Source organism: Montipora capricornis, chromosome 7, assembly GCF_036669925.1.
Source record: "Montipora capricornis isolate CH-2021 chromosome 7, ASM3666992v2, whole genome shotgun sequence".
Classification (NCBI taxonomy): domain Eukaryota; kingdom Metazoa; phylum Cnidaria; class Anthozoa; order Scleractinia; family Acroporidae; genus Montipora; species Montipora capricornis.
The window spans coordinates 50,355,758-50,378,257 of NC_090889.1; the positions used below are offsets into that span (position 1 = coordinate 50,355,758).

The window sequence follows — 22,500 nt, forward strand, 5'->3', positions numbered from 1 at the left end:
GTATTTAAATCTTGCAAATTGATGGAAATTTGCGTAAATGCATGTCTCCTGCTCAAGGGTTCGTTCTAAAAATAGAAAGATACGGGCAAAGGTTGACTCAAAGATCTACTGCATATGGAGGCTCCTGTAATTAGCAACTATTCACTGAGGTCGAGGTGGCTAGGTAAATATCCACCACTAGCCACTGACACTGAGGTGAATAGTTGTTTTAGGATATACTAAAACGGTGAGATAATATAGCACAAAAAGATGATTTTAACTCATTTATTCCTGCAAAGATTACAACATTTTCGGTCACAAATTCCGCTCGAATTGCTCAGAGGTGAATATCCGGAGTTTGAGTAGCCAATCAGCGCGCGCGTTCAACACTATCCACTGTTTTAGTATATACTAAAACCAAATATTCTTTTTTTACTCTGTCACTGAGACAGCATTCCAGTTTCTTCTTCTTGTTGTTTAGAAATTAAGCCTTGCATTCTGAACCTTTAGATTTCAACCTTTGGCAGTCTCAACACCAGTGGGGCAATACCAAACTGAGCGAGGATTTTAACAAATTTAAAAACAATTTGTAGCCCAATTCAGCCTAGTCCCTAGGCGTTCCCTCTTGCCCCATGTCCACGCGAAGTCTGGGAAAGAGTGGGCGAGAGAACCGCGTTCTCGGCGAGTCTCTCTCGGTGACGTCACCGCTTACAGTTGGGTTTGACCGAGCTGAGAACACCTAGGGACTAGGCTGAGCCTGTTTGTGATTAATTTGGCCAATAAACCTGTCACGTTTTATGCAGTTACGACAATTTGTGGAAAATTATAGTGGCATTGGGGTAGACGTGATCTGAAACTGGAGAAAAACTTCAATTAAGCAAGCGAGGCTTTTGCACGCCATGTCAGGACTATGGTATTTCGCAGATTTAAATAAAATGAATCGTCTCTAATGGTAAAAAGATACTTGGAAATGTGAGTGTGGTAATATAAACAAGTTTAAAGGGAAAATAGGTGACTTCGGTTACTGTCCCTGGCCCCAGAACGTGGAGTACTTAAATTGCCTATTAATTGTTCCGGGAAGAAAGTCCTAGATTCTTGCAGTCCTGACAAAACAAAAGCAAGTTAAATTGTACGCCTCGCTCCAACTTGCTTGCCTTTGTGGTTATCGTACCAAAAATCGTAATGGAAATGACAGTTCTACAAAAGAACGGGGAAACTTGTTTTATCGCGTGGGCAGAAAAACCCTGCCCTCGATATCAACTTTGTGAAGCGTAGTTAGACAAATGCACGAGAAACAATTTCAGAATGTCTGCAAAATTGTAAAAGAGGGGGCACTGCTTCAATGTAGAAAAGGGTAATTAGTAAGAACATTCCTAGTAACATAAATGTATTTTTAAAAATGTAGGAGACCTGTCAATCAAATCGGCCCAAACAAGTTCAACATGGTAACTAAGCCTCTTGTTGCAGTTCTTGGAGTGCTGTGTGTCCTTTTGTCTTTAAAGTACGGTAAGAAGTTTGGTCTTATCTCAGTTACAAATTCTGTAAATACATCAGGAGTACGCGATGAATTGCAGTGGACAAAAAACACCTGAGATGGCAAAACTGTGGCTGCGATAGAATGCTAATATGTCACGACCCCTTGTAGAGTTCAGTAGACAAAAGTTCATAGCAACCACGCAAAAGACCTTTACCTACGATCCCATGAATGGAATACATACCTCTTACTAACCGAGTTCGAGGTCCGTACACTGATATGTTATTTGCCATCTGGGAGGTGCGTATAGCGAAAAACTGTGACCGAGGTCACAGTTTTTCGCTATACGGACCGACCCCTAGCTGGTGAATAACTTATTAATTTTTTTTCCTCTCTCTCTCTCTTCCTCTCTGAAATCAGTTTTTAAATTGTTGACTCGTACTGAGCTTGATAGCGAATACAGTAAGCGACTTACAAACGGAATGTTTCAAAGAGAAATATTTTTACTTGAATTCTATTTCCACGCCTCTTGTCAAATAAAAATCGGTTTTGAAACACTTACTTGCTTCTGTATGTAAACGGATTCGATGTCAAAAAATGGAAATTTAAGGTCATCAAACAAGCTCACGCAACCAGGACAAGGATTCCGCCCGGGTTGGCGGGCAAGATAGAAACATTCCTCCCGCTTCCAGAGTCAATCAGATTGCAGGATTCGCAGAATTCCGCCCGCTCGCGCACTGAGAAAAAGATAATGTTAGTTACGGACTATGTTTTTTCCCGTTGATTTATGAGTGCGGCCATAAATCAACGAGACAAAACTAGGTTCCGTAACTTACAGGACGGACGGAGGAAAAGAGGTTAGTAAGATATTTATTACATCTCTGAGGTAATTAGGAGTGCGGGAACGGAGATTAGCGGAAGGTTAAGTTGCACTTCCTACCACCAAGGGTATACTACAAAAATTAATTATGCCTCTCAATATAAATGAGGTTGAGTGAGACGCCAAAATGTTGAGCTCGGTTTGCGGGGTGGAGAAAAACAGACAGACCACTTGAAAAAATCTGGCTATGTGCCTTAGCACATAGCCGGTTTAATATTACAATGAAAATATTACAACACAAACTTAAAGAATTGATCGCACGCCCAGCAAAGGTGGGGATCTGAAAGCGCACCAACTGAGAAAAAGAAAGAAAGAAAGAAAGAAAGAAAGAAAGAAAGAAATAGTGGAACCTGGCAATGGGGAGGAGGGTGAAAAAGTTTGACAACCAGATCAGTCGAGCTTGAAAAGCGAATGAATATTTACCGCGCTTTCTCGGAATGCAACAAATTCCCTATAGGGGATACTTATTAATTGCTCCTCCCTAGGAATGACCGCGTCACACTTTGCTGAGTGCATAATTATGCATGCATTATAAATCTTAATTATTGAGATGCATAAAACTTTTATTGGCAAGCCAATAACATCTTTCTTTGCTATACGATTTTCTATGCATGGGGAAGTAAAGGCAACAAAATTAAAAGTACTGAAATGATTATGACAAAGGCGGACTTAAAATGATTGATTTAAAGTAAAGCAAAGCGACCATATTTAATGTCGATAACTCGTAACAGTAATTCAACTGACAAGCCTGAGGTCGACGTTGCTCTCATTTTACTCCCCCTTCTCCATCAGTGATCCGTTTTAAGGGTATTTAAAGCTACTTAAGCTACACTGAAGGAAAGAAGTCGAAACAAGGATGTCAGATCCGGGAATCGAAACTTGGGACCTCTTGCACTAAGGCCGCGCACTAACCGACTGTGCCAAAGTTTCAAAACTTCCTTGAAAACAAAGTGGGTTCAAAAGAACTTGAAGCTAGATAACAAACGGAAGTGGAAGAGTGTATTCGATTATTATTTAAAGTGCCACGCAGGGCACCCTGTTTGTAAAACTAACTTAAATCGGCAAGATATTTCTCAATCGTGACTTGGCATATGCCAACCATTTTTAAAGGAAATGATAGAAAACTTGAATGTGCTGCATGAGGTAAACTTCAAAGAGCTAGTGTAATTCTTTGATAAGAATAGAAAATCGACCATTTTTCTACAGTACATGTTCAACGCAGATGTTAAATTTATTGGGGATTTACTGGGTGATGATAGATGATAATTTTCTGAGCTACAATGCTTTTGTTAAAAGGCTTAACATTAAAATTTGCTGTCTTGAATACTATGAAATAATATCTGACAGACCGTAAATGCAAGTAAAAATGCTGTTTCTCTGTCCCAATGAAGTACTCTTAAAGGAGCTACCGACCTTCTTTCTGCTTCAAAAATATGTCAAAAGTTATATCGATATCTTATTTCTGAAAAGGCTTCTGCCCCGTTAAAAGTCAACAAAAATGGTTTGCTGAAGACATTTTCGTTGCCACCTTGAACGCTTGTTGGAAAATTACTTACTTGTTAGCATTTCATTGTACGAAAGAGACGAAACTTCAGGAATCTTCACTTTGACCTTGACGGACTAAATAGTGAGCAGGTTGCAAAAGAGATGACCGAGGGTTACTTTTGAGGCATTAAAACCTAAAACCTTTCAGAAGTTACCAGTTAGTTTGCCCTCAGATAGCGTGCTTGATTCAAGACAATTTGGCGGATCATTCCACGGTGTTTCCCGCTGAATGAAAAAGTCACATCTTGTTTCTTCTTTGTTCAAATCAGTCTAGAAATATAGAAAATATCTCACTGAACTCGCTTTCTTGAGTTGTGCAGAGGTTACGTCTCCTTGTTTTTAATTGCTTTTTATCTGTTGATTTTTCCTATAGGAGCTGCAGACGCTGTGAATGATACTGGTAAGCTCAACCGAAAACCTTTGAAATACTTGGCGCTTAGTTATTGATCTCTGTAATGAATTCGTCACAAAATGTACAATCGGGGTGCATGGGTTTGGGCCCTAACCAGTGTAACTTCACAAAGAGGACTGGGCACGACTAGAGCAGCCGAACAACAACCGAAAACCCCAGCCACATTACACAATTATCCCTAAACACACGTTGGCAACAAATGCGAGAGTTTGATTAATGAAGAATTCTAAAAAAAGGAAATACCAGGGAAAAAAGCTAATTCTAAACTCAGTAGTAATTTCTAAAAGGATAAATAACGTTCATTTCGATGTCGACAAGTGTTTTTCCAGACTTTCTAATCCAAGGCGTTACCAAGGCAAACGTTCACGTTGCCACTAACTTGGAAACTATTCTTTGCCTGTCATATATCACTAGCTTTTCTGCTTCTTCTCTCCGCCTTACCGCTATTGCCTTTCAAGCTTCTCGCCTCTAGCGACAAAGGAGTTTTGCCGTAAAAGTTATGGTTGGTTCCTGCTACTGCTTTTTCTAGTGAAATGTCACCGTTTTCTCCTGTCAACCACTTTGACTTTTCTTCTCAAATACTCTTTCTGTTCGCCTTCTTTTTGCAAAGCACATGACATTCTCCTTTTCCGACATTGATAGGAAATACGCTATGCGCTGAGGAATTAACTGAATTAACACTCATACGGTACAGGCCAATTAACATTAATACTAATGGACTACAAATCCCAGGGAAGGGGGGGGGGGGGGGAATGCTGGCCCTTGCATAAAAAATGCCCCGAAAGGAGACCAATCTGGGCGTGCAAGACAGTGTTTTTGACTCCTAAAAGAGACCATATTTAAAACATTAAAATATTGAGACCAAAATCTGAAATATACAACCCTGAGCGAGAGGACGAGAATCCCCGCCCCTTTCACATGAATCCCCCTCCCCTCCCTTCCCCGGGCTACAAATGACACTGAGACAACAACTAAAAGATATAAGCAAAAAATGGTGTACAAAGAAAATAATTTTCGTGACTATGCAGATAGCTCACATTATGATTATCAATTCACATTACGATTGTCAATAAAAACCCCACTTTTTCTTTATGACAGTTTGTGATAAGGACGAATTGCCTGAAAAATGTCCCGGATGGAAAGCAGTCGGACACTGCACAGACAAAGTAAGAAAATTCATGGAAAGGAAATGTAGAAAGACCTGCGGACTACCATGCTTGCCAGGTATTCCATAATTTGTAACATTTACTTACTTGATTTCCCTTCCCTTTTTTTACCACAGTCATTCGCTTCAAATCTTAACTCATTTTGACATGACTTTCAACTGCAATCGTCTCCTACTGGGGTGACTGTGTGGAAAGTTGGGCTTTGAGAGGGACGAGAATTACTAGAACCACAAACCGATTTGTGAATCTCAGAAAACGGGAAACTGCTGTGGGACTTCAAAATACAGACAGACAACAAGATTGAACACCACAAGCCTGATATTGGGTATCAGATAAGATAGAACGGGATTGTGTGATAATTGAAGTTGCTTGTCCACTTGACACCAGAATAAGAACAAAGAGAAAGAAAAAATTGAGAACGTTTACTACCAAGAACTCAAGCGGGAGTTTAAATGAATTTGGAAAATGCGCAGAGTAATGGTGGTGACAGTCTCACATATGGTGCGTTAGGAACTATATATAACTGTTTGGGAAAATAGTTAAAAGAGATTATTAATACGGCATGTATATTAGAGCCATTAAGAGAGCTTGTTTACAGGGAACCGCCGCCGGAATCCTTCGCAAAGTCTTATACGCTTAAACCCTAGCTTTCATCCTTATACCCTTAACCCTTATACGCTTAACTCCCAGTGGCCACTTATATAGATTTTACTTTGTCTTATGCCAGACGATTTTACTCGCGGGCGGTGGTTTGATGTCAGGGAAAGACTCCAGCAAGATTCAGCAGCTGTGCATAATGGGCAAATAATAGAAAAAATAACTGGCCTCACGGGGAGTGTAAGCTTAGCCTATTGGTCTAAAAGAGATTAACTGTAACAATTTAAAACAATAAATAATACTACTACCAGCTGAATGTAACGTATAAAATGAAATAAAAAATTATACTTAACTCTCAACAGGAGTCATGAGCTGCTGCTCTAAACTAGATAACCTCCACTCCCGGGCAATTTTTTTTATGGAGTAGGAGAGTACTGACTTTCGCATCTGATTCAAGACTGTTCTTACTCTTCTTCCAACCAGGTCTTTTGCGTTTCGATAAGTTTCTTCCGAGTAGCCTCCCAGGACGTCGATGATGATGTTATGTTGGGTAACAACATCTCGGGAACTGCTGCTTTACTTCTTACCTCAGCGGGGGATACTTCATTGTCTCCTTCCTTTCCTTATTTATTCATTTATTTATTTATTATTATTATTATTATTATTATTATTATTATTATCACTTTCTAAAAAGATCTCAGTGCTAATTTTTGCCTACCTTTTAGAGACCACGCGAAATCCTAACACAAAAGCACCAGCACCTCAAGGTAACGAATTTCAAATCATGTTTTTCTTTTTTAATTCGGTTCTATTCAATTGTAGCATCCCTTTAAAATCCAGGTACCGTTTATTTCATTTTTTGGCACAGGATAAAAACAAATGGCTAAAATAAAGATTCCCATAAAAAAAAGAGAAAAAAAGATAAACACGAAAATAAAATGGCGCGAAGTGGCTCGAGGAATCCTTGAATCACATTGTCCTCTCGATTTGGCCACCTCTGTGAACAATCTATCCAAACATTCCCGCAATGCGACAATTGTGCCAATCTCCTATTGTTTTGTTTTGCTACTTGGGGAAAAGTCTGGATACGACTCCGAGGACCCTTGCCGAGTACGTCATCTGTTTATTTCGTTCATCAGAAAAAACAAAATGATAAGAGTACAATTTCAACCAATTGGAAAATGGAACAAGACTTTAAGAAACATCTAGATTATTTCGTGCTTTCGAAAATGTTCTCAAAATCATCTAGCCTAGGATGGGAAATAGTTTCAATAGAGAAGAATTTGCTAATAGCGATTTTCATGCTGTTTTCCGCCCGCCCATGCATTCATGAAAAGGAGAAAAAAGGTGCGAATGTTTGTTACTCGACAGTGTAACGATGTCTTAAGCAGTTTATCTGCTTTGATATCTCTTACACTATCTTGACTTGTTAATTGTTAGCATTTTGCCGTGACCGTGATTCGAAATGTCAGGAGAGGAAGAAAAATGGTCAATGTTTAACCAGCAAGAATTTCATGGAAGTGTTCTGTGGAGTCACGTGCAATACTTGTAAGTAAACTGCCTGTTGAACTGACCGTGATCATGTCTTCCAATTTTTTTACTCGCCCGCCTAATTCAACATAAGTGTAATATTTAGTGAGCTGGATATGCGTACAGATGGTCTGGATCCCATCCTTTTTCAGTTCTCTTTTGTCTGAAAATGCACGTGTCCAGTTTCAAGTTCTCCATGACCGCTGAATAAAAACACCGAGGACGCATTTTTACAGGGTTATCTTCAATCTGAAGTAAATATATTCACAAATACTGACAGGAATGTGCCTGAAATTTGAAACACAACTATAGACAGAGTAGTAAACAAGTCATCTTCTCGCTGGAATTGTAATGGACCTTAATCACACGGCGGCCATCTTTAGTCCCGAGGGATTGAAAAAACTCATTCCCAAACATTTCAACTCGAGGCTCGGGATACCAAATCTATTGTCTATGGCCAATATGGCCGCCGCGCGAAAAAGGCCCATTTGTGAATATACTCAATTCAGATCGATAAGAGTTGATAAAGGTCGAATTACCACCGTAAAAGATTTGAAAAGCCGACGTTTCGAGCGAATGAAAGAATTTTGGGTGTTGCTGGTCTTTTTTTTATGAGGGTATGGAGGAGCTTTGCCATTGGTGGAAATATGGTAACATGAATTTGTGAATAAATTAATGAGATGAGGGGGTTCATTAATTCCATGACAAAGTTACTCCACACCCTCTTATAAACCAACAACACCCACAATTCTTCCATTCACTCTGACGAAAGGCTAACGCTCAAAACGTAGGCGTTCCAAATTTTTTACGATGGTAATTCGATCTTTATCAACTTTTTCAAAGGTTGGTTAACTTTATCCGCTGGATAAGTTACTATCCAGAGAATAAAATATATAGTATAGATTAAGTGTTGGGCAAGGTTCTCGTACACGCCTTCACTTAGATGTGCTTGGAGCTTGTATATTGACAGAAAACTGAAATCTTTGTACTGCGTTAAATGGAAACTGTTGGATAGTGACTTATCCACAAAATAACATTATCTGCATGTGAGCAATTGGGGCTTGATCATTGAAAAGAGGTCATAAAACAAGAAATGGAACCACGATCTAAACAGGGAAAAGGGAAAATGTAGGAAGTCCTTTAACAACATCATGTTCTGGCCTTGCGGTCCTTTCCACCATCAAAGAAATCCAGGCACAAAATTTTAAAGCTTCTCTGGCCTCGCTTCGAATCAGCAGAAAAGTCTGCCAAACGTTTAATTTACCATGACGTATGTACCATCGAAGTAGATTTAAAAGACTTTAAAAAAAGAATTAGACTTCACGTCTGACATGCGAACTGTACTTTGTTGAGCATTTTTTTTTTATATTTAGGTAAGAAACCAACCGATGCTGGTAAGTATGCGGTCGAATACACGCATAGATTCGATCAACGCTTAATACATCTTTGGATAAAATTAGCACTTTATTGCGGACGACGAAAAAGCCCTATCCTTTATCGTGTCAACGACGTTTTAACAGATGGTCAGGAGTATCGCACTTGCCCTGCGCACACCACTAAAATCAAATCTTAAAATATTTAGCCTCTTACCACCATACCGCCTTTTTCATAGAGAGACTAAAGAAAAGACCGCTGATTAGACGACAGAAAAGGACGCTAATTTCTATTAATAGACGCATCCTTTCCTTTTATAGTGAATTGGTAGAATATAAACGGACTCCTGTGATAACTTTGCATCACCCTTGAAGACATTAGACGGTTGGCTCCTTTGCTACATTCAAAAATATTTAAACCAGAGCAGCATGGCCGCCATCACAGTATTCGGTTGTTTGCTTGCAAATCAGCCCTTTTTGTCTCGTTCTTAACCTTGAACGAGGTAACAAGGACGAATTTGCAAGTAAACAAAAGAATATTAAAATGACGGCCCTTTTGACACAGGGTGTATGTGTGATTGTCAACCAATCTTTTTTGTCAACCTGACCCGAGTTGCTCGAAGTATTCTTGGTTTGCATGTGACGTCACAGCGGCCATGTTGGTTGGTAAGAACAATAACCTGTCTCTCCGCTGGGAACGAAACTTTATTATTATGCAAATTCTGCGAAAAGAAATTGTATTGTATTACCAACCAACATGGCCGCCGTGTCACGTGGGTGCAAACCAAGAATGGTCAGCGCTAACCGGTGTTAAATACCGTGGAAACCTGTAGGTTTTAACATCTCTTAACCAACGGTTCGCGCTAACCAGGTTTCGTGAGCAACCGACCCTCGGATGCAATGTGAAGCTTAACTACCGCTGACTCAGTCAGTGCATTGGGTTGTTCAAACCCTCAAAACAACTGCATGATAAACAAAAATTTGGTTTTATCAACGGAGTTGATAATGTAAATTGGCCACCGTACAGAATCTCTGTACGGTGGCCAATTTTCATTATCAACTCCGTTGATAAAACCAAATTTTTGTATACTACTTCCCCACCGACGCAGCACCACAGTTTCTTTAGAAACTACCCCCTTCATGCACGATAAACAGAAGCGCACTTTATCAAGAAACAAAATATCGCCCGCACATTATAACGTTATGCCTTTGCTAGTGGTAATGTGGTCTTTTTTTAGAATGCGTGGATAAGGAAAAAAATTGCAAAGAGCTGATGGACGATGGGAAGTGCCGAACAACTTCACCCTATCTCGAACATTACGTGAAAACAAACTGCGTGGCCACGTGCAACTTTTGTAGTAAGTGAAAGTAAACCTGTAGAAGTTCCTGTCGCTAAAAAATAAGTCTTTCCAGGTTTCGGTTTTCGCACCACTTTATAGGGGACGGAAGGCGTTTTTTATATCCGCAATCCAAATTAAGCAGTTGCAGAAACTCATAAGGGTTGAAACGTGTAACGGCCCCTTGTGTGCTGGGAAACAAGCTTCTGAATATTCAATTTGCTAAGTACCATATTTGGAACAACAAGAGCTAGGGGTTTCCAAATATGGTACTTAGCACTGAAACATTCAACCAATCAGTTCGCACTGAATATTCGGAAGCTGTGAACGCGCGTTACACGTTTCAACCCTTATGGGTTTCTGGCAGTTGCAAATGATTAAAGAAGCTTGGAAATAGTCAAACACACAACGTCACCATGCCATTTCGCTTCACATTGTTGTACCATTTGAGTCATGTAATGGAGCCTTTTTTTGCGACTACTTATCAATCTGCTCTGCGATCATTATTCACAAAATACCCAAAGCTAAGAATGCATAGTTATGAAGCGTCATCTATTTTGGCGCGAAATTTGCATTGTTCAATTTAGCTCGTTATGCAGCCCTCGCTTATACCATTAGGACTTCGATATTCTGGCGAAAACGATTCCGTGTAAACAATTCCACACCGCATCGATTTTGACGCGGCTTCGACGTCATGAACCCGTGTCGATGTGAAACCGCGTTCGTGTAAACGCTGCCTCATGGTAAGGTGTCTTGACATTAAAACGTAATCACAGGAAAAAATAACAGATTCCCATTTTTGGATATTTTAGGGTATTTTGAAGAATACCAATAAAAATCCCAAATTTGGCAAAGTGAGACAAGTCCCAACCAGGGAATTCCCAACCAACTTCCCTGATTGGGACTTGTCTCACTCTTCCAAATTTGGGATTTTTGTTGGTACTCTTTAAATACCCTAAAAAAGCCAAAAATGGGAATCTGTTATTTTTTCCTGTGAATAACTTTAAAATTTTAATGGTACCTTAAAAATACAACAATACGGTATTTTAAATACAAAGCTATTCTAATTGGCACGAAAATACGTTAATTCTTACAGGTTAATTCAGTGAGAAATCAGTGGAAATACAAAGCGCGGCAAAGGCGGAACAAATTCAACAAAAAGCCTCGATCGAGCCATTTTCGATCGTGACGAGCACATACGAGTAACATACGAGTACATACGAGTAACATATGAGTACACACGTGTACATACGAATAACATACGAGTAACATATCTCGTCAAAAGTGTAGTTAACCAAACCGTAAATTGAAAGCTAAAATGATAAAAGAGTGCTTAGGCCTAATGACTGAAACGAGCGCTTAGGCTTAATACTCGTATGTTACTCGTATGTAATCAATTGTTACGCGTATGTTACTCATGTACTCCTGTGTACTCGTATGTTACTCGTATGCCCTCGTGAGGTGTTTTAGTCACAATCGCCATTTTCCTCTTTGTCAGTAATGGATTAAGATTCTCTAAAGAGCTAAATTCTGTTCAGCTAATCTAAAGTTAAGGGAATAAAATATTAAATATGAATTCCTTTTAGAAATTGATAGCTGTCATTAACCTTCCACCGAACTATTTGCTTGCCAGGACTATTACTTGACCTAAAGCTAATGGTGACTCAAATAAATTAAAATTAAAGTTTTAGAGTTTTCAGTCACGATGCTGTACGTCAGCGTGGTTTTTTGATCAGTTATCATTGAAATGATTGCCGCCATGTTACTCTCTTCTCACAACAGAGCCGCCTTCTGCTGGGAGTGGTTCAGGATCATGATCTCTGTTCTGCCGTTGGATAACCGATACCGCCAATCAAGTGATTACAACAAAAGATACATTCAAACAGGCGCAGAAAACTTAGTGATATATATTGATGATAGTTGACCTAACTTTCGGCAATAGGTGATTGTCATGTAAAAGTAAACAATGTGGTAAATAAAGCTGTTGTCGGAAGTGAATATTGTTGAGTATTTAATCTTCTGCGCAGCGTGCAGAAGGAATGTCATCGAACCTTGTCAGCTTCCTCTGAGACCGCCAGCTTGTTCCTGCCATGCGACAGGGCTGCCGTGCAAAAACTCTATACCTTCTTTTACAATGCTTACCTATAATAACTTACAATTAAAATTATATAATAATTTCTCGTTAATGATAAGGTCAGCAAAAATTTAATCAATATACAGATATGCGTCTAAACAGCGTCCAACAAGTGAAAGGAAATACCACAGCACTCATTCCCTTACAAATTAAAGCAGCCAAGCTACTTAATCTGACAAATGGTGTCCATTTCGCCTGAATTCTTTTAAGCTCAAGTTTCTTCGAGAGGCGATAAGTTTTTCAGTGTTGTATTTATCCTTGACTATAGCTTTGAAAAGTGAAAAGAGAGGAATTCGATTAAAGTTTACCTAAAATTATAAAATAATTCAGAGCAGGTCCTTAACCTGATCTAATATTCCTTGAATAATATTCCCATAATCAAGTTTCTTTTGTTATTTGGTTACTCTTAACCAAAAATTTTCAAATTAAATCCAAAAATCAGAATAGTGAGGAGACTCACTCACCTTGTTTTTTATAAATACCATAATACTCTTTCATTGTCCCTCCAGTTTCTCTTGGGACCATTATAAGTCCCAAGAGAAAATAAAAACAATGCTTTAATACGCAAAATTTTGGAGGGACAGAGAGTATTGCGGTATTTTTTATATTGGCTAATTAGATTGTTGTCTGTTTTCTCCTTCGAAAAAGGAAAGCCAACCAGGGATCATCTTCCATTGGAAAAACAGGTTATTTTTCTCTCTTGTTTTCAATCCTTTGTTGAGACCACATAGACCTTCTAAGCAGTCTCGAAGAGTATAAATTTCAGGATTCATGGAATTCTCCCGTAAACGATAACGAAAGTAAAAATACTTACCATTAAATCTTAGGTACCACGTAAAAAACGAAGTTTCGCAGTTTTTATTGTTTACCTTACCCTGGAAGCCTGTAAGATACATTTTACCGCAATTTAGTTTCCTGCTGAAATCATTCTCGGCAAATTCTCGGCAAACTAATGTCTTCAAATTATTGTACACTTCAAAGCCGGGCTAACTGCGTTGAGAATAATTTTCTTTTCCTTCCAAGTATTATAAAACAATCACTAGGACATTCAGTTACGAGCCGAGGAAACGGAGGGCTATGGCCCCTACCACTCATTTAATATGATCCATGTTGTGGGGCTAAAATTAGGCACTTCAACTTTGGATTGGAACAGTAAACATTAGATCAGTTCGATGATAGTGACAAAGGTAAGGGCGGAAAAACTGCGACGGGAAAAGTTTACCGGCAGAAACCCTTACAGTACAAGAAACACAACAAATAAATAGAATTTATCCAACTTTATTGTAAGTATACAGAAAGCGTTAAACACCAGATAGATCTCTTATCGGTGGATACTATTTTCCAATGATTGCAAAAAATATATGTTATAATAATAATAATAATAATAATAATAATAATAATATTAAGGAATTAAGGTAATTCGTTCTCCTCTTTTGCAAACTTATGAATACAAACGAACAAATTGAATAGAAACATTGCAAAGTGCCTTTGGGGTATTTTTCAATCGAAAATTTGAAATGTTGTATTCCTTATTGCAGGCGTTACGGTAATAAATAGTGTGTCAAGGGAATTTTGTTTAATTTTCTCCAGTCTAAGGCGTGCTAATTAATTTAAGGCCCGAGAAAATTCAAATTTTTTTATAAACGTGCCAAGGATGACGCTAAGAAAATTCCTCCTTCAAGACATCTTCAAAATGACAAATCTACCACTGTTTCCCAGAAATAACGTTACACTGTCCTTCCTTCAAGTACAATTAAGTTTAAGAACGATCTCGACCTTTTTATGGCCATCATAAATCATCTTTAAATACTCGTCAATTAAAGAACGTAAAGTATTTTTACTGTCAATAGGCACCAAAGCGAACGGCATCCCTGTTGCACCATATCTTCAGGTAACATGCAAAAAACAAACTGAACTGATCAAACAACTTCCTTCAATTTTTGGCAAAACGTAAATTCATGAGCCTCATGTTTGCCATCGCCCTGCGAGCAGAGCCTCCTTTCGTCCTTTTCTTTACCGAAGAGGAGAAAAGGAGGAGCCGCATGAATCGCGTCAACTCTTTGAAGCCACCGCAGCCCGAACTTCTGGACTAGTCAATCTTGCTTTCTCTCGTTAAACCAGTTTTTCCAGTGCGAGCATTCATTTAGCGATAAAAGCGATGGTTATAATTGAGCCCGCTGTACCGTGAAAAACCAGGATGGCCGAGAGATCTGGCATATTAGCTATAGGCTTGGGTTCGACACTATCCTGGCAACATGCAGCGCATACTCAATAAAGATCTTACTCGATTCATGCAGCCTTTCTCGACAACGCCAAAATTGAGCAAGCAAAAGAAAGGCTCTGCTAGCAGGGTGGTTTGTCATTCGCCGCAAACATTTCAAGATCCATTTTCTAAGAGACCAAAGGAACGCGCTATTGCAAGCTCGAAGGAGAAATTCTTGGCCCCTACGTTATAGCGGTACATGTACACGGCTAGAAAGTGATTTTCGGTGGAATCAGGGGCCCGTTTCTCAACATTCGGGCCAGAAAAGCCATTTGTGAACCTGCCAACCGCTTGATCAGGAAAGCCGATCTTTTTACATGTTTTCAAGGTAACAAAAAGCAAACTACCTGTACAGTTTGACGACTCAAATCCCCTCTCCGTTCTGGAGATACAGAGGGAATTGTTACACGCGAAAATGGCCAGTACAGTTTCGGGACTTTCGAGCTCCACGGCACGACATTCTTCTGCTTCAGAGATAAACTGATGGTAGTCGAATTAATGTGTGTTTGTTTTAGCTTACATGCGACCTGACCATTTCAAGACCATTTCATTTCGACCTGACCATTTTACATGCTCCTGACCATTTCAAGTCATTTGGTATCAAAACAGCAGGATTGGCCTTACGGCAAGAGCAATCGGCTTCCACCAATGTGGGCCCGGATTGACTTCGAATACAACGCCTTATAAGGGTTGAGTTCGTTGAATGAAGGGGTAGTCTCCAAAGAAACTGTGGTGCTGCGTCGGTGGGGAAGTAGTATACAAAAATTTGGTTTTATCAACGGAGTTGATAATGTAAATTGGCCACCGTACAGAGATTCTTAAAGCTGACGTTTCGAGCGTTAGCCCTTCGTCAGGCGAATCGCTCTGACGAAGGGCTAACGCTAGCCTGTTCCAGGCTCTCAGATAGTCGAGAAAACGAAAAGAACTGCGTGTGAAAAGCGAGTGGGGGCTTGGGTCGAGGCGAGGCGGGAGAGCCTGTAAGCATCTCTTTAAATTCTTCATTCCGGTATACCAGCTCCTGGTATACCCTCTGATTGGTCAATTTTGACAGTTTACATCAACACTTTCGTCATCATTTTGATTCACGCGCGGAGCACGAAAGAAAGAGGTCAACTCTGTCGCCGAGTGTCTTAAAGTATTCCCAAACGTACAAGCCCTCAGATTCGAGCAAAAGTTGTGTCTGTTCAACTTTAATAAGTCGAAAAAACGATCCGTTTGCAATGCTTCCAACTGGTTTTGGTAAAAGCATAAATTTTCAGTTACTGCCGCGCGTTGCGAAAGCGCTTCAATGTTGTGATACGACATCTCTCCACACCGCTTACAATATAACATCACCGGGTAAGATATATAGTTCGCATTTGACACAAATATTATGTCCCCTGTACGCCACAATTGTTAGCATTCAACGGCGCTCTGACGAACGATATTTTTTGTTATTCTTTCTTATGCAAATACTTGGCTGCGTATTCCAATTCACCAGCTAGGGTCAATTAAATTTCTGCCTTCATCGCCTTCGAAAAAATGAGAGCAAAAAGAAAAAACCAAAAAAATTTGCCGAAAACAGGCTTGTATTTCCGTTGTATGTCTTAAAGCTTTAAAAGATCAAGCGATTTTCAGGAAGCGAAGGTGATGGCTACGTGTCTGTATACTGCAAATGCAATTGAAGCTATCCACATGAAATATCAATCTTTCACATTCATTATCGGTTGTCCTGATGCATCAGAGCTGAAGTTTATTGATGAGACCATCTTATCATCTAGGCCAGGAACTTCAATGGTCGGGTTTCTGTTTTCCTTGGAAAAGTCAACAGAGCGTCGGAAACTCGCAGCTTTCGAACTGGTCGTGTCTTTTGGTCGAATTTGCTAAATCTCCCGTCGGTGATTTCCTTGACACTCGTTTCCCGTTTGCTTTGACAATGCCTTCGTTCGCTTGTAAAGTTATTTTCCTAAAAGTGCCTTAAATTCTGGTTAACGTACTCGCACAAGCGAGAATTAACGCATCACCTTTGAACAACAATAAAAGAATCGCGCTTGAACTCGCGTGGGACCACACAATGCCGCCCTTTTTCAACACTTTGACATTGACATTTTGACATGCGAAAGGTTATTTGCAAAGTGGGCGGAATGAAGAATTTAAAGAGATGCTTACAGGCTCTCCCGCCTCGCCTCGACCCAAGCCCTCACTCGCTTTTCACACGCAGTTCTTTTCGTTTTCTCGACTATCTAAGAGCCTGGAACAGGCTAGGCTAACGCTCGAAACGTCAGCTTTTAGAATCTCTGTACGGTGGCCAATTTACATTATCAACTCCGTTGATAAAACCAAATTTTTGAGTTCGTTGGTTGCTCCACTCTGCTGCGAGCCTTTCTCCGCATACTCCGATTTTCCATGCCCACAAAAACCAGTCAAGCACTTCATGGCCGGTTAGATTACCTTCAAACTTTTATTAATAATTATTATATTATTATAGTTGAAAACATCTCCGGTACTCAAAAAAGAAATGCTGATAATGAAGACGCTGTGGCGGCGCAGCCAATAGAAGACTGAGGTCGGAAAGAAGCCACCCAGTGTATTTGGCTCACGATCGCTTGTGTAGGAGTCGAGGTTCCGTTCTTCGAATAAGTTGCGTTGCCGCGAAAAATTGTGGGCCTACTCACAAGCTGTAACCGTTTCTTAATCTCGTCATTTAATTTCTCGCAAAATCTATGTCTTCTCGCCAATCCTTTAGTTAGGTGCACTTACTGACCCAGCCTCTGCGATGCTTCCACTTTGTCTCCTCAACATTGATCTAAATTCATAAAATCCCTGCACTGCTGATTCATGTCAATGTCACTAATTTTCAATTTCGATAAAATTCTTCTGAAGGAAACCATGCAGCAAATCAAAAGTTGTAAAGCTAACTCCCACTGCAATGGGTCCTTTTATCCAGTTCATTGTTAACCCCTTATAGAGGCCCTTTTTCACTCCCTCTGTGCTAACAACATATTTTGCAGTGGCCCACATTCTTTGATATTCTGGAATTGCTGGTCCTGATATTCCATTGGTTTGCATTCGCCGCCGAATGATTTCCAAGGGGTACGTGGCAGACTGACCAAGGAGTCCAGCGCAAGCACCAAAAAAAAGTCTGTGGAGTGGGTGTAGCTTCTTGGCATCGTGCACAGAATCAAAGTAGACTTTTTTCAGAGACTCGTATGTAAAGAAGCTTATTCCAGCATATGGTACAATACCAAACAGAGTGGGAACTAAGCCCCTGTAGTAAGCTAAAAAGCCTTCTTCTCTGTAAATTTTTGCCACAATGTTTGCCAGGCCGGTGTATCTGGAAAAAGTGTGTAAAAGGTGCTTATTAGCCCTTGGAACAAGGGTGTTTATTTTTGCAAGAAGGTTCTTAAAAACTTCCCGGCATATTGCTGTCAAATGCAAAAAAACAACAACAAAAAAACAAAAACAAAAAGGAAAACATATCAAACCATCAACAGAAACTTATCGGGTAACTTGAATCAAGATTATGTTTTGACATTAGGTTTGTTTGGTGACAAAACACTGACAAAGTTTCAGCGTTAAAGTTACCATATTATCAAGGGCAACTTACTTAGTTTTCACGGAAAACTTTTCGGGTTTTGACGTTATTTAATAATAATGATAATGATAATGTTAATGTTATAATGTTAATGTTAATGTTAATGTTAATGTTAATGTTAATGTTAATGTTAATGTTAATGATAATCATCATCATCATCATCATCATCATCATCATCATCATCATCAACTTGTAAAGCGCAAGTGTAAGTATTTAACTAGTAACGGTCACCAGTTTTATTTAACCGTTAACTTTTGTAGATTTTGGCGGGCTTCATCACTCCTAATGTCAAGGCCCAAAAAGTTACTCTTGGAAACAAAGCAAGTTGCCTTTGACAACATGGGAACTCAAACGTTTAAACTTTTTCACAAAACTTCCTAGTGGCGCACTAAACTGAGAATCGTAGTTAACGTTATCTGATACAATCCACCAAGGCACCCTCTGGGCACAAGGCCAGTCCAACAATAAAGTGACAAATTTGACACCTCCTGGGGTATACAAAGAGAGATTTCCGTACTAAAATTAAACCATGCAAAAGTACCTTATCAGTTTTATAAATAGATCTGCAATTACACTTCGTATGCAGCAATTTCTGGTTTATATAGCCTCAATACACGCACTTGCTGTAAATACTACAGCTGTACAAATTTCTTTCCAAAAACAGGAGAGAACTGTCCATGGGGTACCCAGAGAGAGACTTCTCCAAATCAATATTAGGTCCAGCAATTAATCACCTCTCAGTGTCAACTAGTTTTCTCCTTGCTTGCACTGGCTGCTGTATCTGACTACATTTCAATAAAATGAACAAAATGTCAGATCTTACCTGTTTTTCTGTGTGATGGCTAATCTGGCACGGATCATGTCTAGAGGATAGGTGCACGAAGCAGCAGTAATGCCTGCTAGGGATCCAGCTAAAAAACGGCGAACAGGTGGCAATGGTCTAAAACAAAAGCCATATAAAATCATCAGTTGTGCAATAATACATTATCCTGATGAAGTACTTGATTTAACACCCAGTGATCCCAGTGATCCCTGGGAGTGAGACAGATTTTACAATGTCTAATGCCACAAGATTTTTCTCGTGAAGTGGGGGCATCTTGGGGTGCCAGTCAAAAATCATGTCCCTTTCGTTAATTAACCCATTGTCTCCTGGGAGTGAGACTTAACAGATTTTACTCTGTCTAATGCCACACAATTTTCCTTGTCAACTCAGGGCGTCCTAGGAACCTGAGGAGTCAATGGCTTATATAAAATAATGACGTACACATCAGTATCAATTTGTCCAAAATAACATGATTTAATCATTAAAGGTCCTAAAAAACTGTGTTAAAAGAATTCCGAGAGAAAAGGACAGAGACTGCACCTGTTGCAGTTTCAAATAAAAGGGCAAATGCCTAGCAGACATTTTTCATTATTGATGTCCCAATCAGTAAAAAAGTACCCACTGCTACTGATAAATACAACAATTTTATGGCAGCAGTTTTTATTCTTCTACATTGTACTCACTTACCCATTTGTGCTTCTATCTTTTCTGAGCAGCATTTTAAATTGTTCATGAGCTGTGAATTGTAGTGAAGCATAAGGAATGACACGAGCCATAGTTGCGCTATTTCCACGAAAAAGACCAAGGAAACCATTTTCCAAATACGTCTGTCGTAGAACACCAACAGCTCCCTAAAAATTACAATACAGAGAGAAACAGGAAAAATATATCAACAAATATTAATGAAGGGATACATCAAAGCGATACAAGTTTTCCTGACTTAACTCATACACAATGCTTCATGTGATACATATTAATGCTCAGTAGTAATGTCACAATGTTTTACAGAAGAAGGCTGTGTTTTGAAAACTAGAAGGTGGTTAAGCAATCAGAAAAAAAACGAACTACTGTATGTGCTACTCAACAACACTATTAAAGAGATGACGTGACATCTCATGGGAAGATGCAATAGTGCTGGCAAATGATTGGACTGAGCGGAGAAGACATGTTGCACACCACATAAATATGGACAAGAGAAACTAACCAACTGACAAAACCAATGAAACCAACTGTACAAAACCCAGGGAATAGCTGGACTAAACAGAAAAGAGGGCATACCCCTGGCTATGTCTATTTTGCCAGCAAAAGGTTACTTTTGATAGTTAAGAACCCTTGTACATTTAAACCCAAACAAAATAGATAAAGCGCATTCGATTCTACATTAAATTTGTTTCTAAGCATTAAAGGGGCAGTCAGCTATGGACAAATTAAACTGTTTTTTGGCTGAAACTGAGTTCAACTTAAAACATTCGTGAGGAGAAGCTATCACAGTCCAGATCACAGTCTAAAGTTTTAACACTACACCAACTGTTTGAAATGTCAATTCATTTCATTTTTATCTTCTCCTTCCTCAGCCTAAGAAGAAGAATAGCTTTGGAAAATTAACAAGATTCTTGGGAAAAAAAATTATAGTACTATATTTTTTGTAATTTCACAAATTGGAAACAAAGATTTGGTTGGGTTTCCATTGATAATTTTTTCTTTAACAGTTACTCTAAAACAGGTCATTACCCCTTTAAGTAACAATGCCATGAATAATTATTGTTGTAGTACAATTTGTTCCCTTGGTACAATTTTTTCTGAACTGGTACAGAATATATTGAACTGGTACAAAATAGTTTGAACTGGTACAATTTTAATTGTACTGGTTTATTTTTATCAACTGTCTAAAAAAGGGATTTTCATTCTTTTGGGGTGTAGTTAAAAAACAGGGGTGTGGTTTTTAGGGGGTCTAAAAAAGAACATGTTCTACATTCCTACCCCTCCCTCATCTTCCCCATCACCTCTATCCAACCCCCCTTTCTTTCACAGTTCCATCCCCCCTTATTTTCCAGGGGACAGCAGGACTGGTACACTCATGGTAACTTGATGATAAGCCAAAAAGCAATCCTTAGCCCTTGTCATCACATACACTAAATGAACAGGCTTTAAAATAAATTCTTAACGTTTCTGTTTAGTACATCATGACTGTAAATAAAAGCTAACCATTCTAGAACAATTGTTTAGGCTTAAATTGTGTAAATTAGTGCTTAAAATCACTCATGTTATTCTTGGTCAAACCAGACTGTTAAGTATTTCCAACAAGTCTTGCTATTTCTGTCCTGCTCTGAATGCTCAGCAAACCTTATTTCAGTAACCTCTTGAACTAAGTATTAAAATGAATGGCAAACAGCTGTTATAAATGAAGATGAAGTGTGTTCTTTGTGTTCAACAAACATTAAACTATTTTCACTGTTTTTGCACCAGTACAAATTAAAATTGTACCAGTTCAATATATTTTGTACCAGTTCAAAAACAAATTGTACCAAAGTGCAAATTGAACTACAACATATTCTCCTGTAAGAACATTTTCATTTTAAAAATATAATTCTATGTTCATTAATAACAATGCCAGTCTTTTCGCTGAAACAAACCATGACTGTCGTGCTTTTTCCCTGTATTTTTTCTTAACTATTATAATTTATCCCCCCCTCCCCCCCAATTCATGTGACATGTAGCGATCAGTCACGGAATTTTAAGCCTTAACTTGTTTTGTAAGTGTTCTTTTCGTTATCCTGTTTGTTTCCGACTTTGTAAACAACTAGTTATTGGAGTGGAATCCTTTGTTATTAAAACAATTCAAGCTGAGTGCCAGAAATTCATTTACTGTCACATGTTTTGAATGCACTGAATTGGATTTCTGAGGATTGACCTTCCCCAATTACCATGCAATGTAGGCATATCAAGTACATTGTAGTATATTTAACAGCCATGATTTTTTCCATTTTTAAACCAGCAAAATTTTTAACAAATCTGGTGTATCAAATCTTGTAAACAATTCACACAGCAACATATGCCTTGAACAACAGACTAAAATGATTACTGTCACAGTGGTGTACACTATACATACCATAATGATAAAGGGCTTTATTAGGAAAAAGTGAAAGAGCAACAGACAATTTGTTCAAAATGTTTAAAACCAGGTTATGATAATGAATATTAATTAAACAAAGAAAAATCAAAATCAAACTGGTTTGAAAATTTTTACACCAAAAAAAAGATTGACCCTGTCAACGCCTAAACAAAACTACCTATAAAATTATATTGATACCATAAAATAATAAATGAGCATGTAATTAACCAACAACAGAAAGAACCATTATTATATCTCTCAGATAGTACGCGCGCTGTAATTGGCTAAATTAGCGGGCCGT

General features: G+C 38.9%; 2 protein-coding genes across 2 annotated transcripts in view; one reads left to right on the plus strand and one right to left on the minus strand.

Moving 5' to 3' along the window:
• The window catches only part of LOC138058106 (uncharacterized), a 13,329-nt gene extending 1,036 nt beyond the window's left edge, over positions 1-12,293 (plus strand). The window contains exons 2-9 of the mRNA XM_068903994.1: positions 1,385-1,485; positions 4,252-4,278; positions 5,389-5,514; positions 6,779-6,820; positions 7,494-7,601; positions 8,957-8,977; positions 10,195-10,314; positions 12,076-12,293. Coding sequence (XP_068760095.1) covers positions 1,422-1,485; positions 4,252-4,278; positions 5,389-5,514; positions 6,779-6,820; positions 7,494-7,601; positions 8,957-8,977; positions 10,195-10,314; positions 12,076-12,110 — 543 coding nt within the window. The 5' untranslated portion in view covers positions 1,385-1,421 and the 3' untranslated portion in view covers positions 12,111-12,293. The remainder of the gene's footprint in view (positions 1-1,384; positions 1,486-4,251; positions 4,279-5,388; positions 5,515-6,778; positions 6,821-7,493; positions 7,602-8,956; positions 8,978-10,194; positions 10,315-12,075) is intronic.
• Positions 12,294-17,111: 4,818 nt separating this feature from the next.
• Positions 17,112-22,500, minus strand: part of LOC138057318 (mitochondrial coenzyme A transporter SLC25A42-like) — an 8,879-nt gene continuing 3,490 nt past the window's right edge. Inside the window, exons 3-5 of the mRNA XM_068903370.1 lie at positions 19,775-19,938; positions 19,088-19,204; positions 17,112-18,003 (exon numbers count right to left, since the gene is read on the minus strand). Coding sequence (XP_068759471.1) covers positions 17,520-18,003; positions 19,088-19,204; positions 19,775-19,938 — 765 coding nt within the window. The 3' untranslated portion in view covers positions 17,112-17,519. The remainder of the gene's footprint in view (positions 18,004-19,087; positions 19,205-19,774; positions 19,939-22,500) is intronic.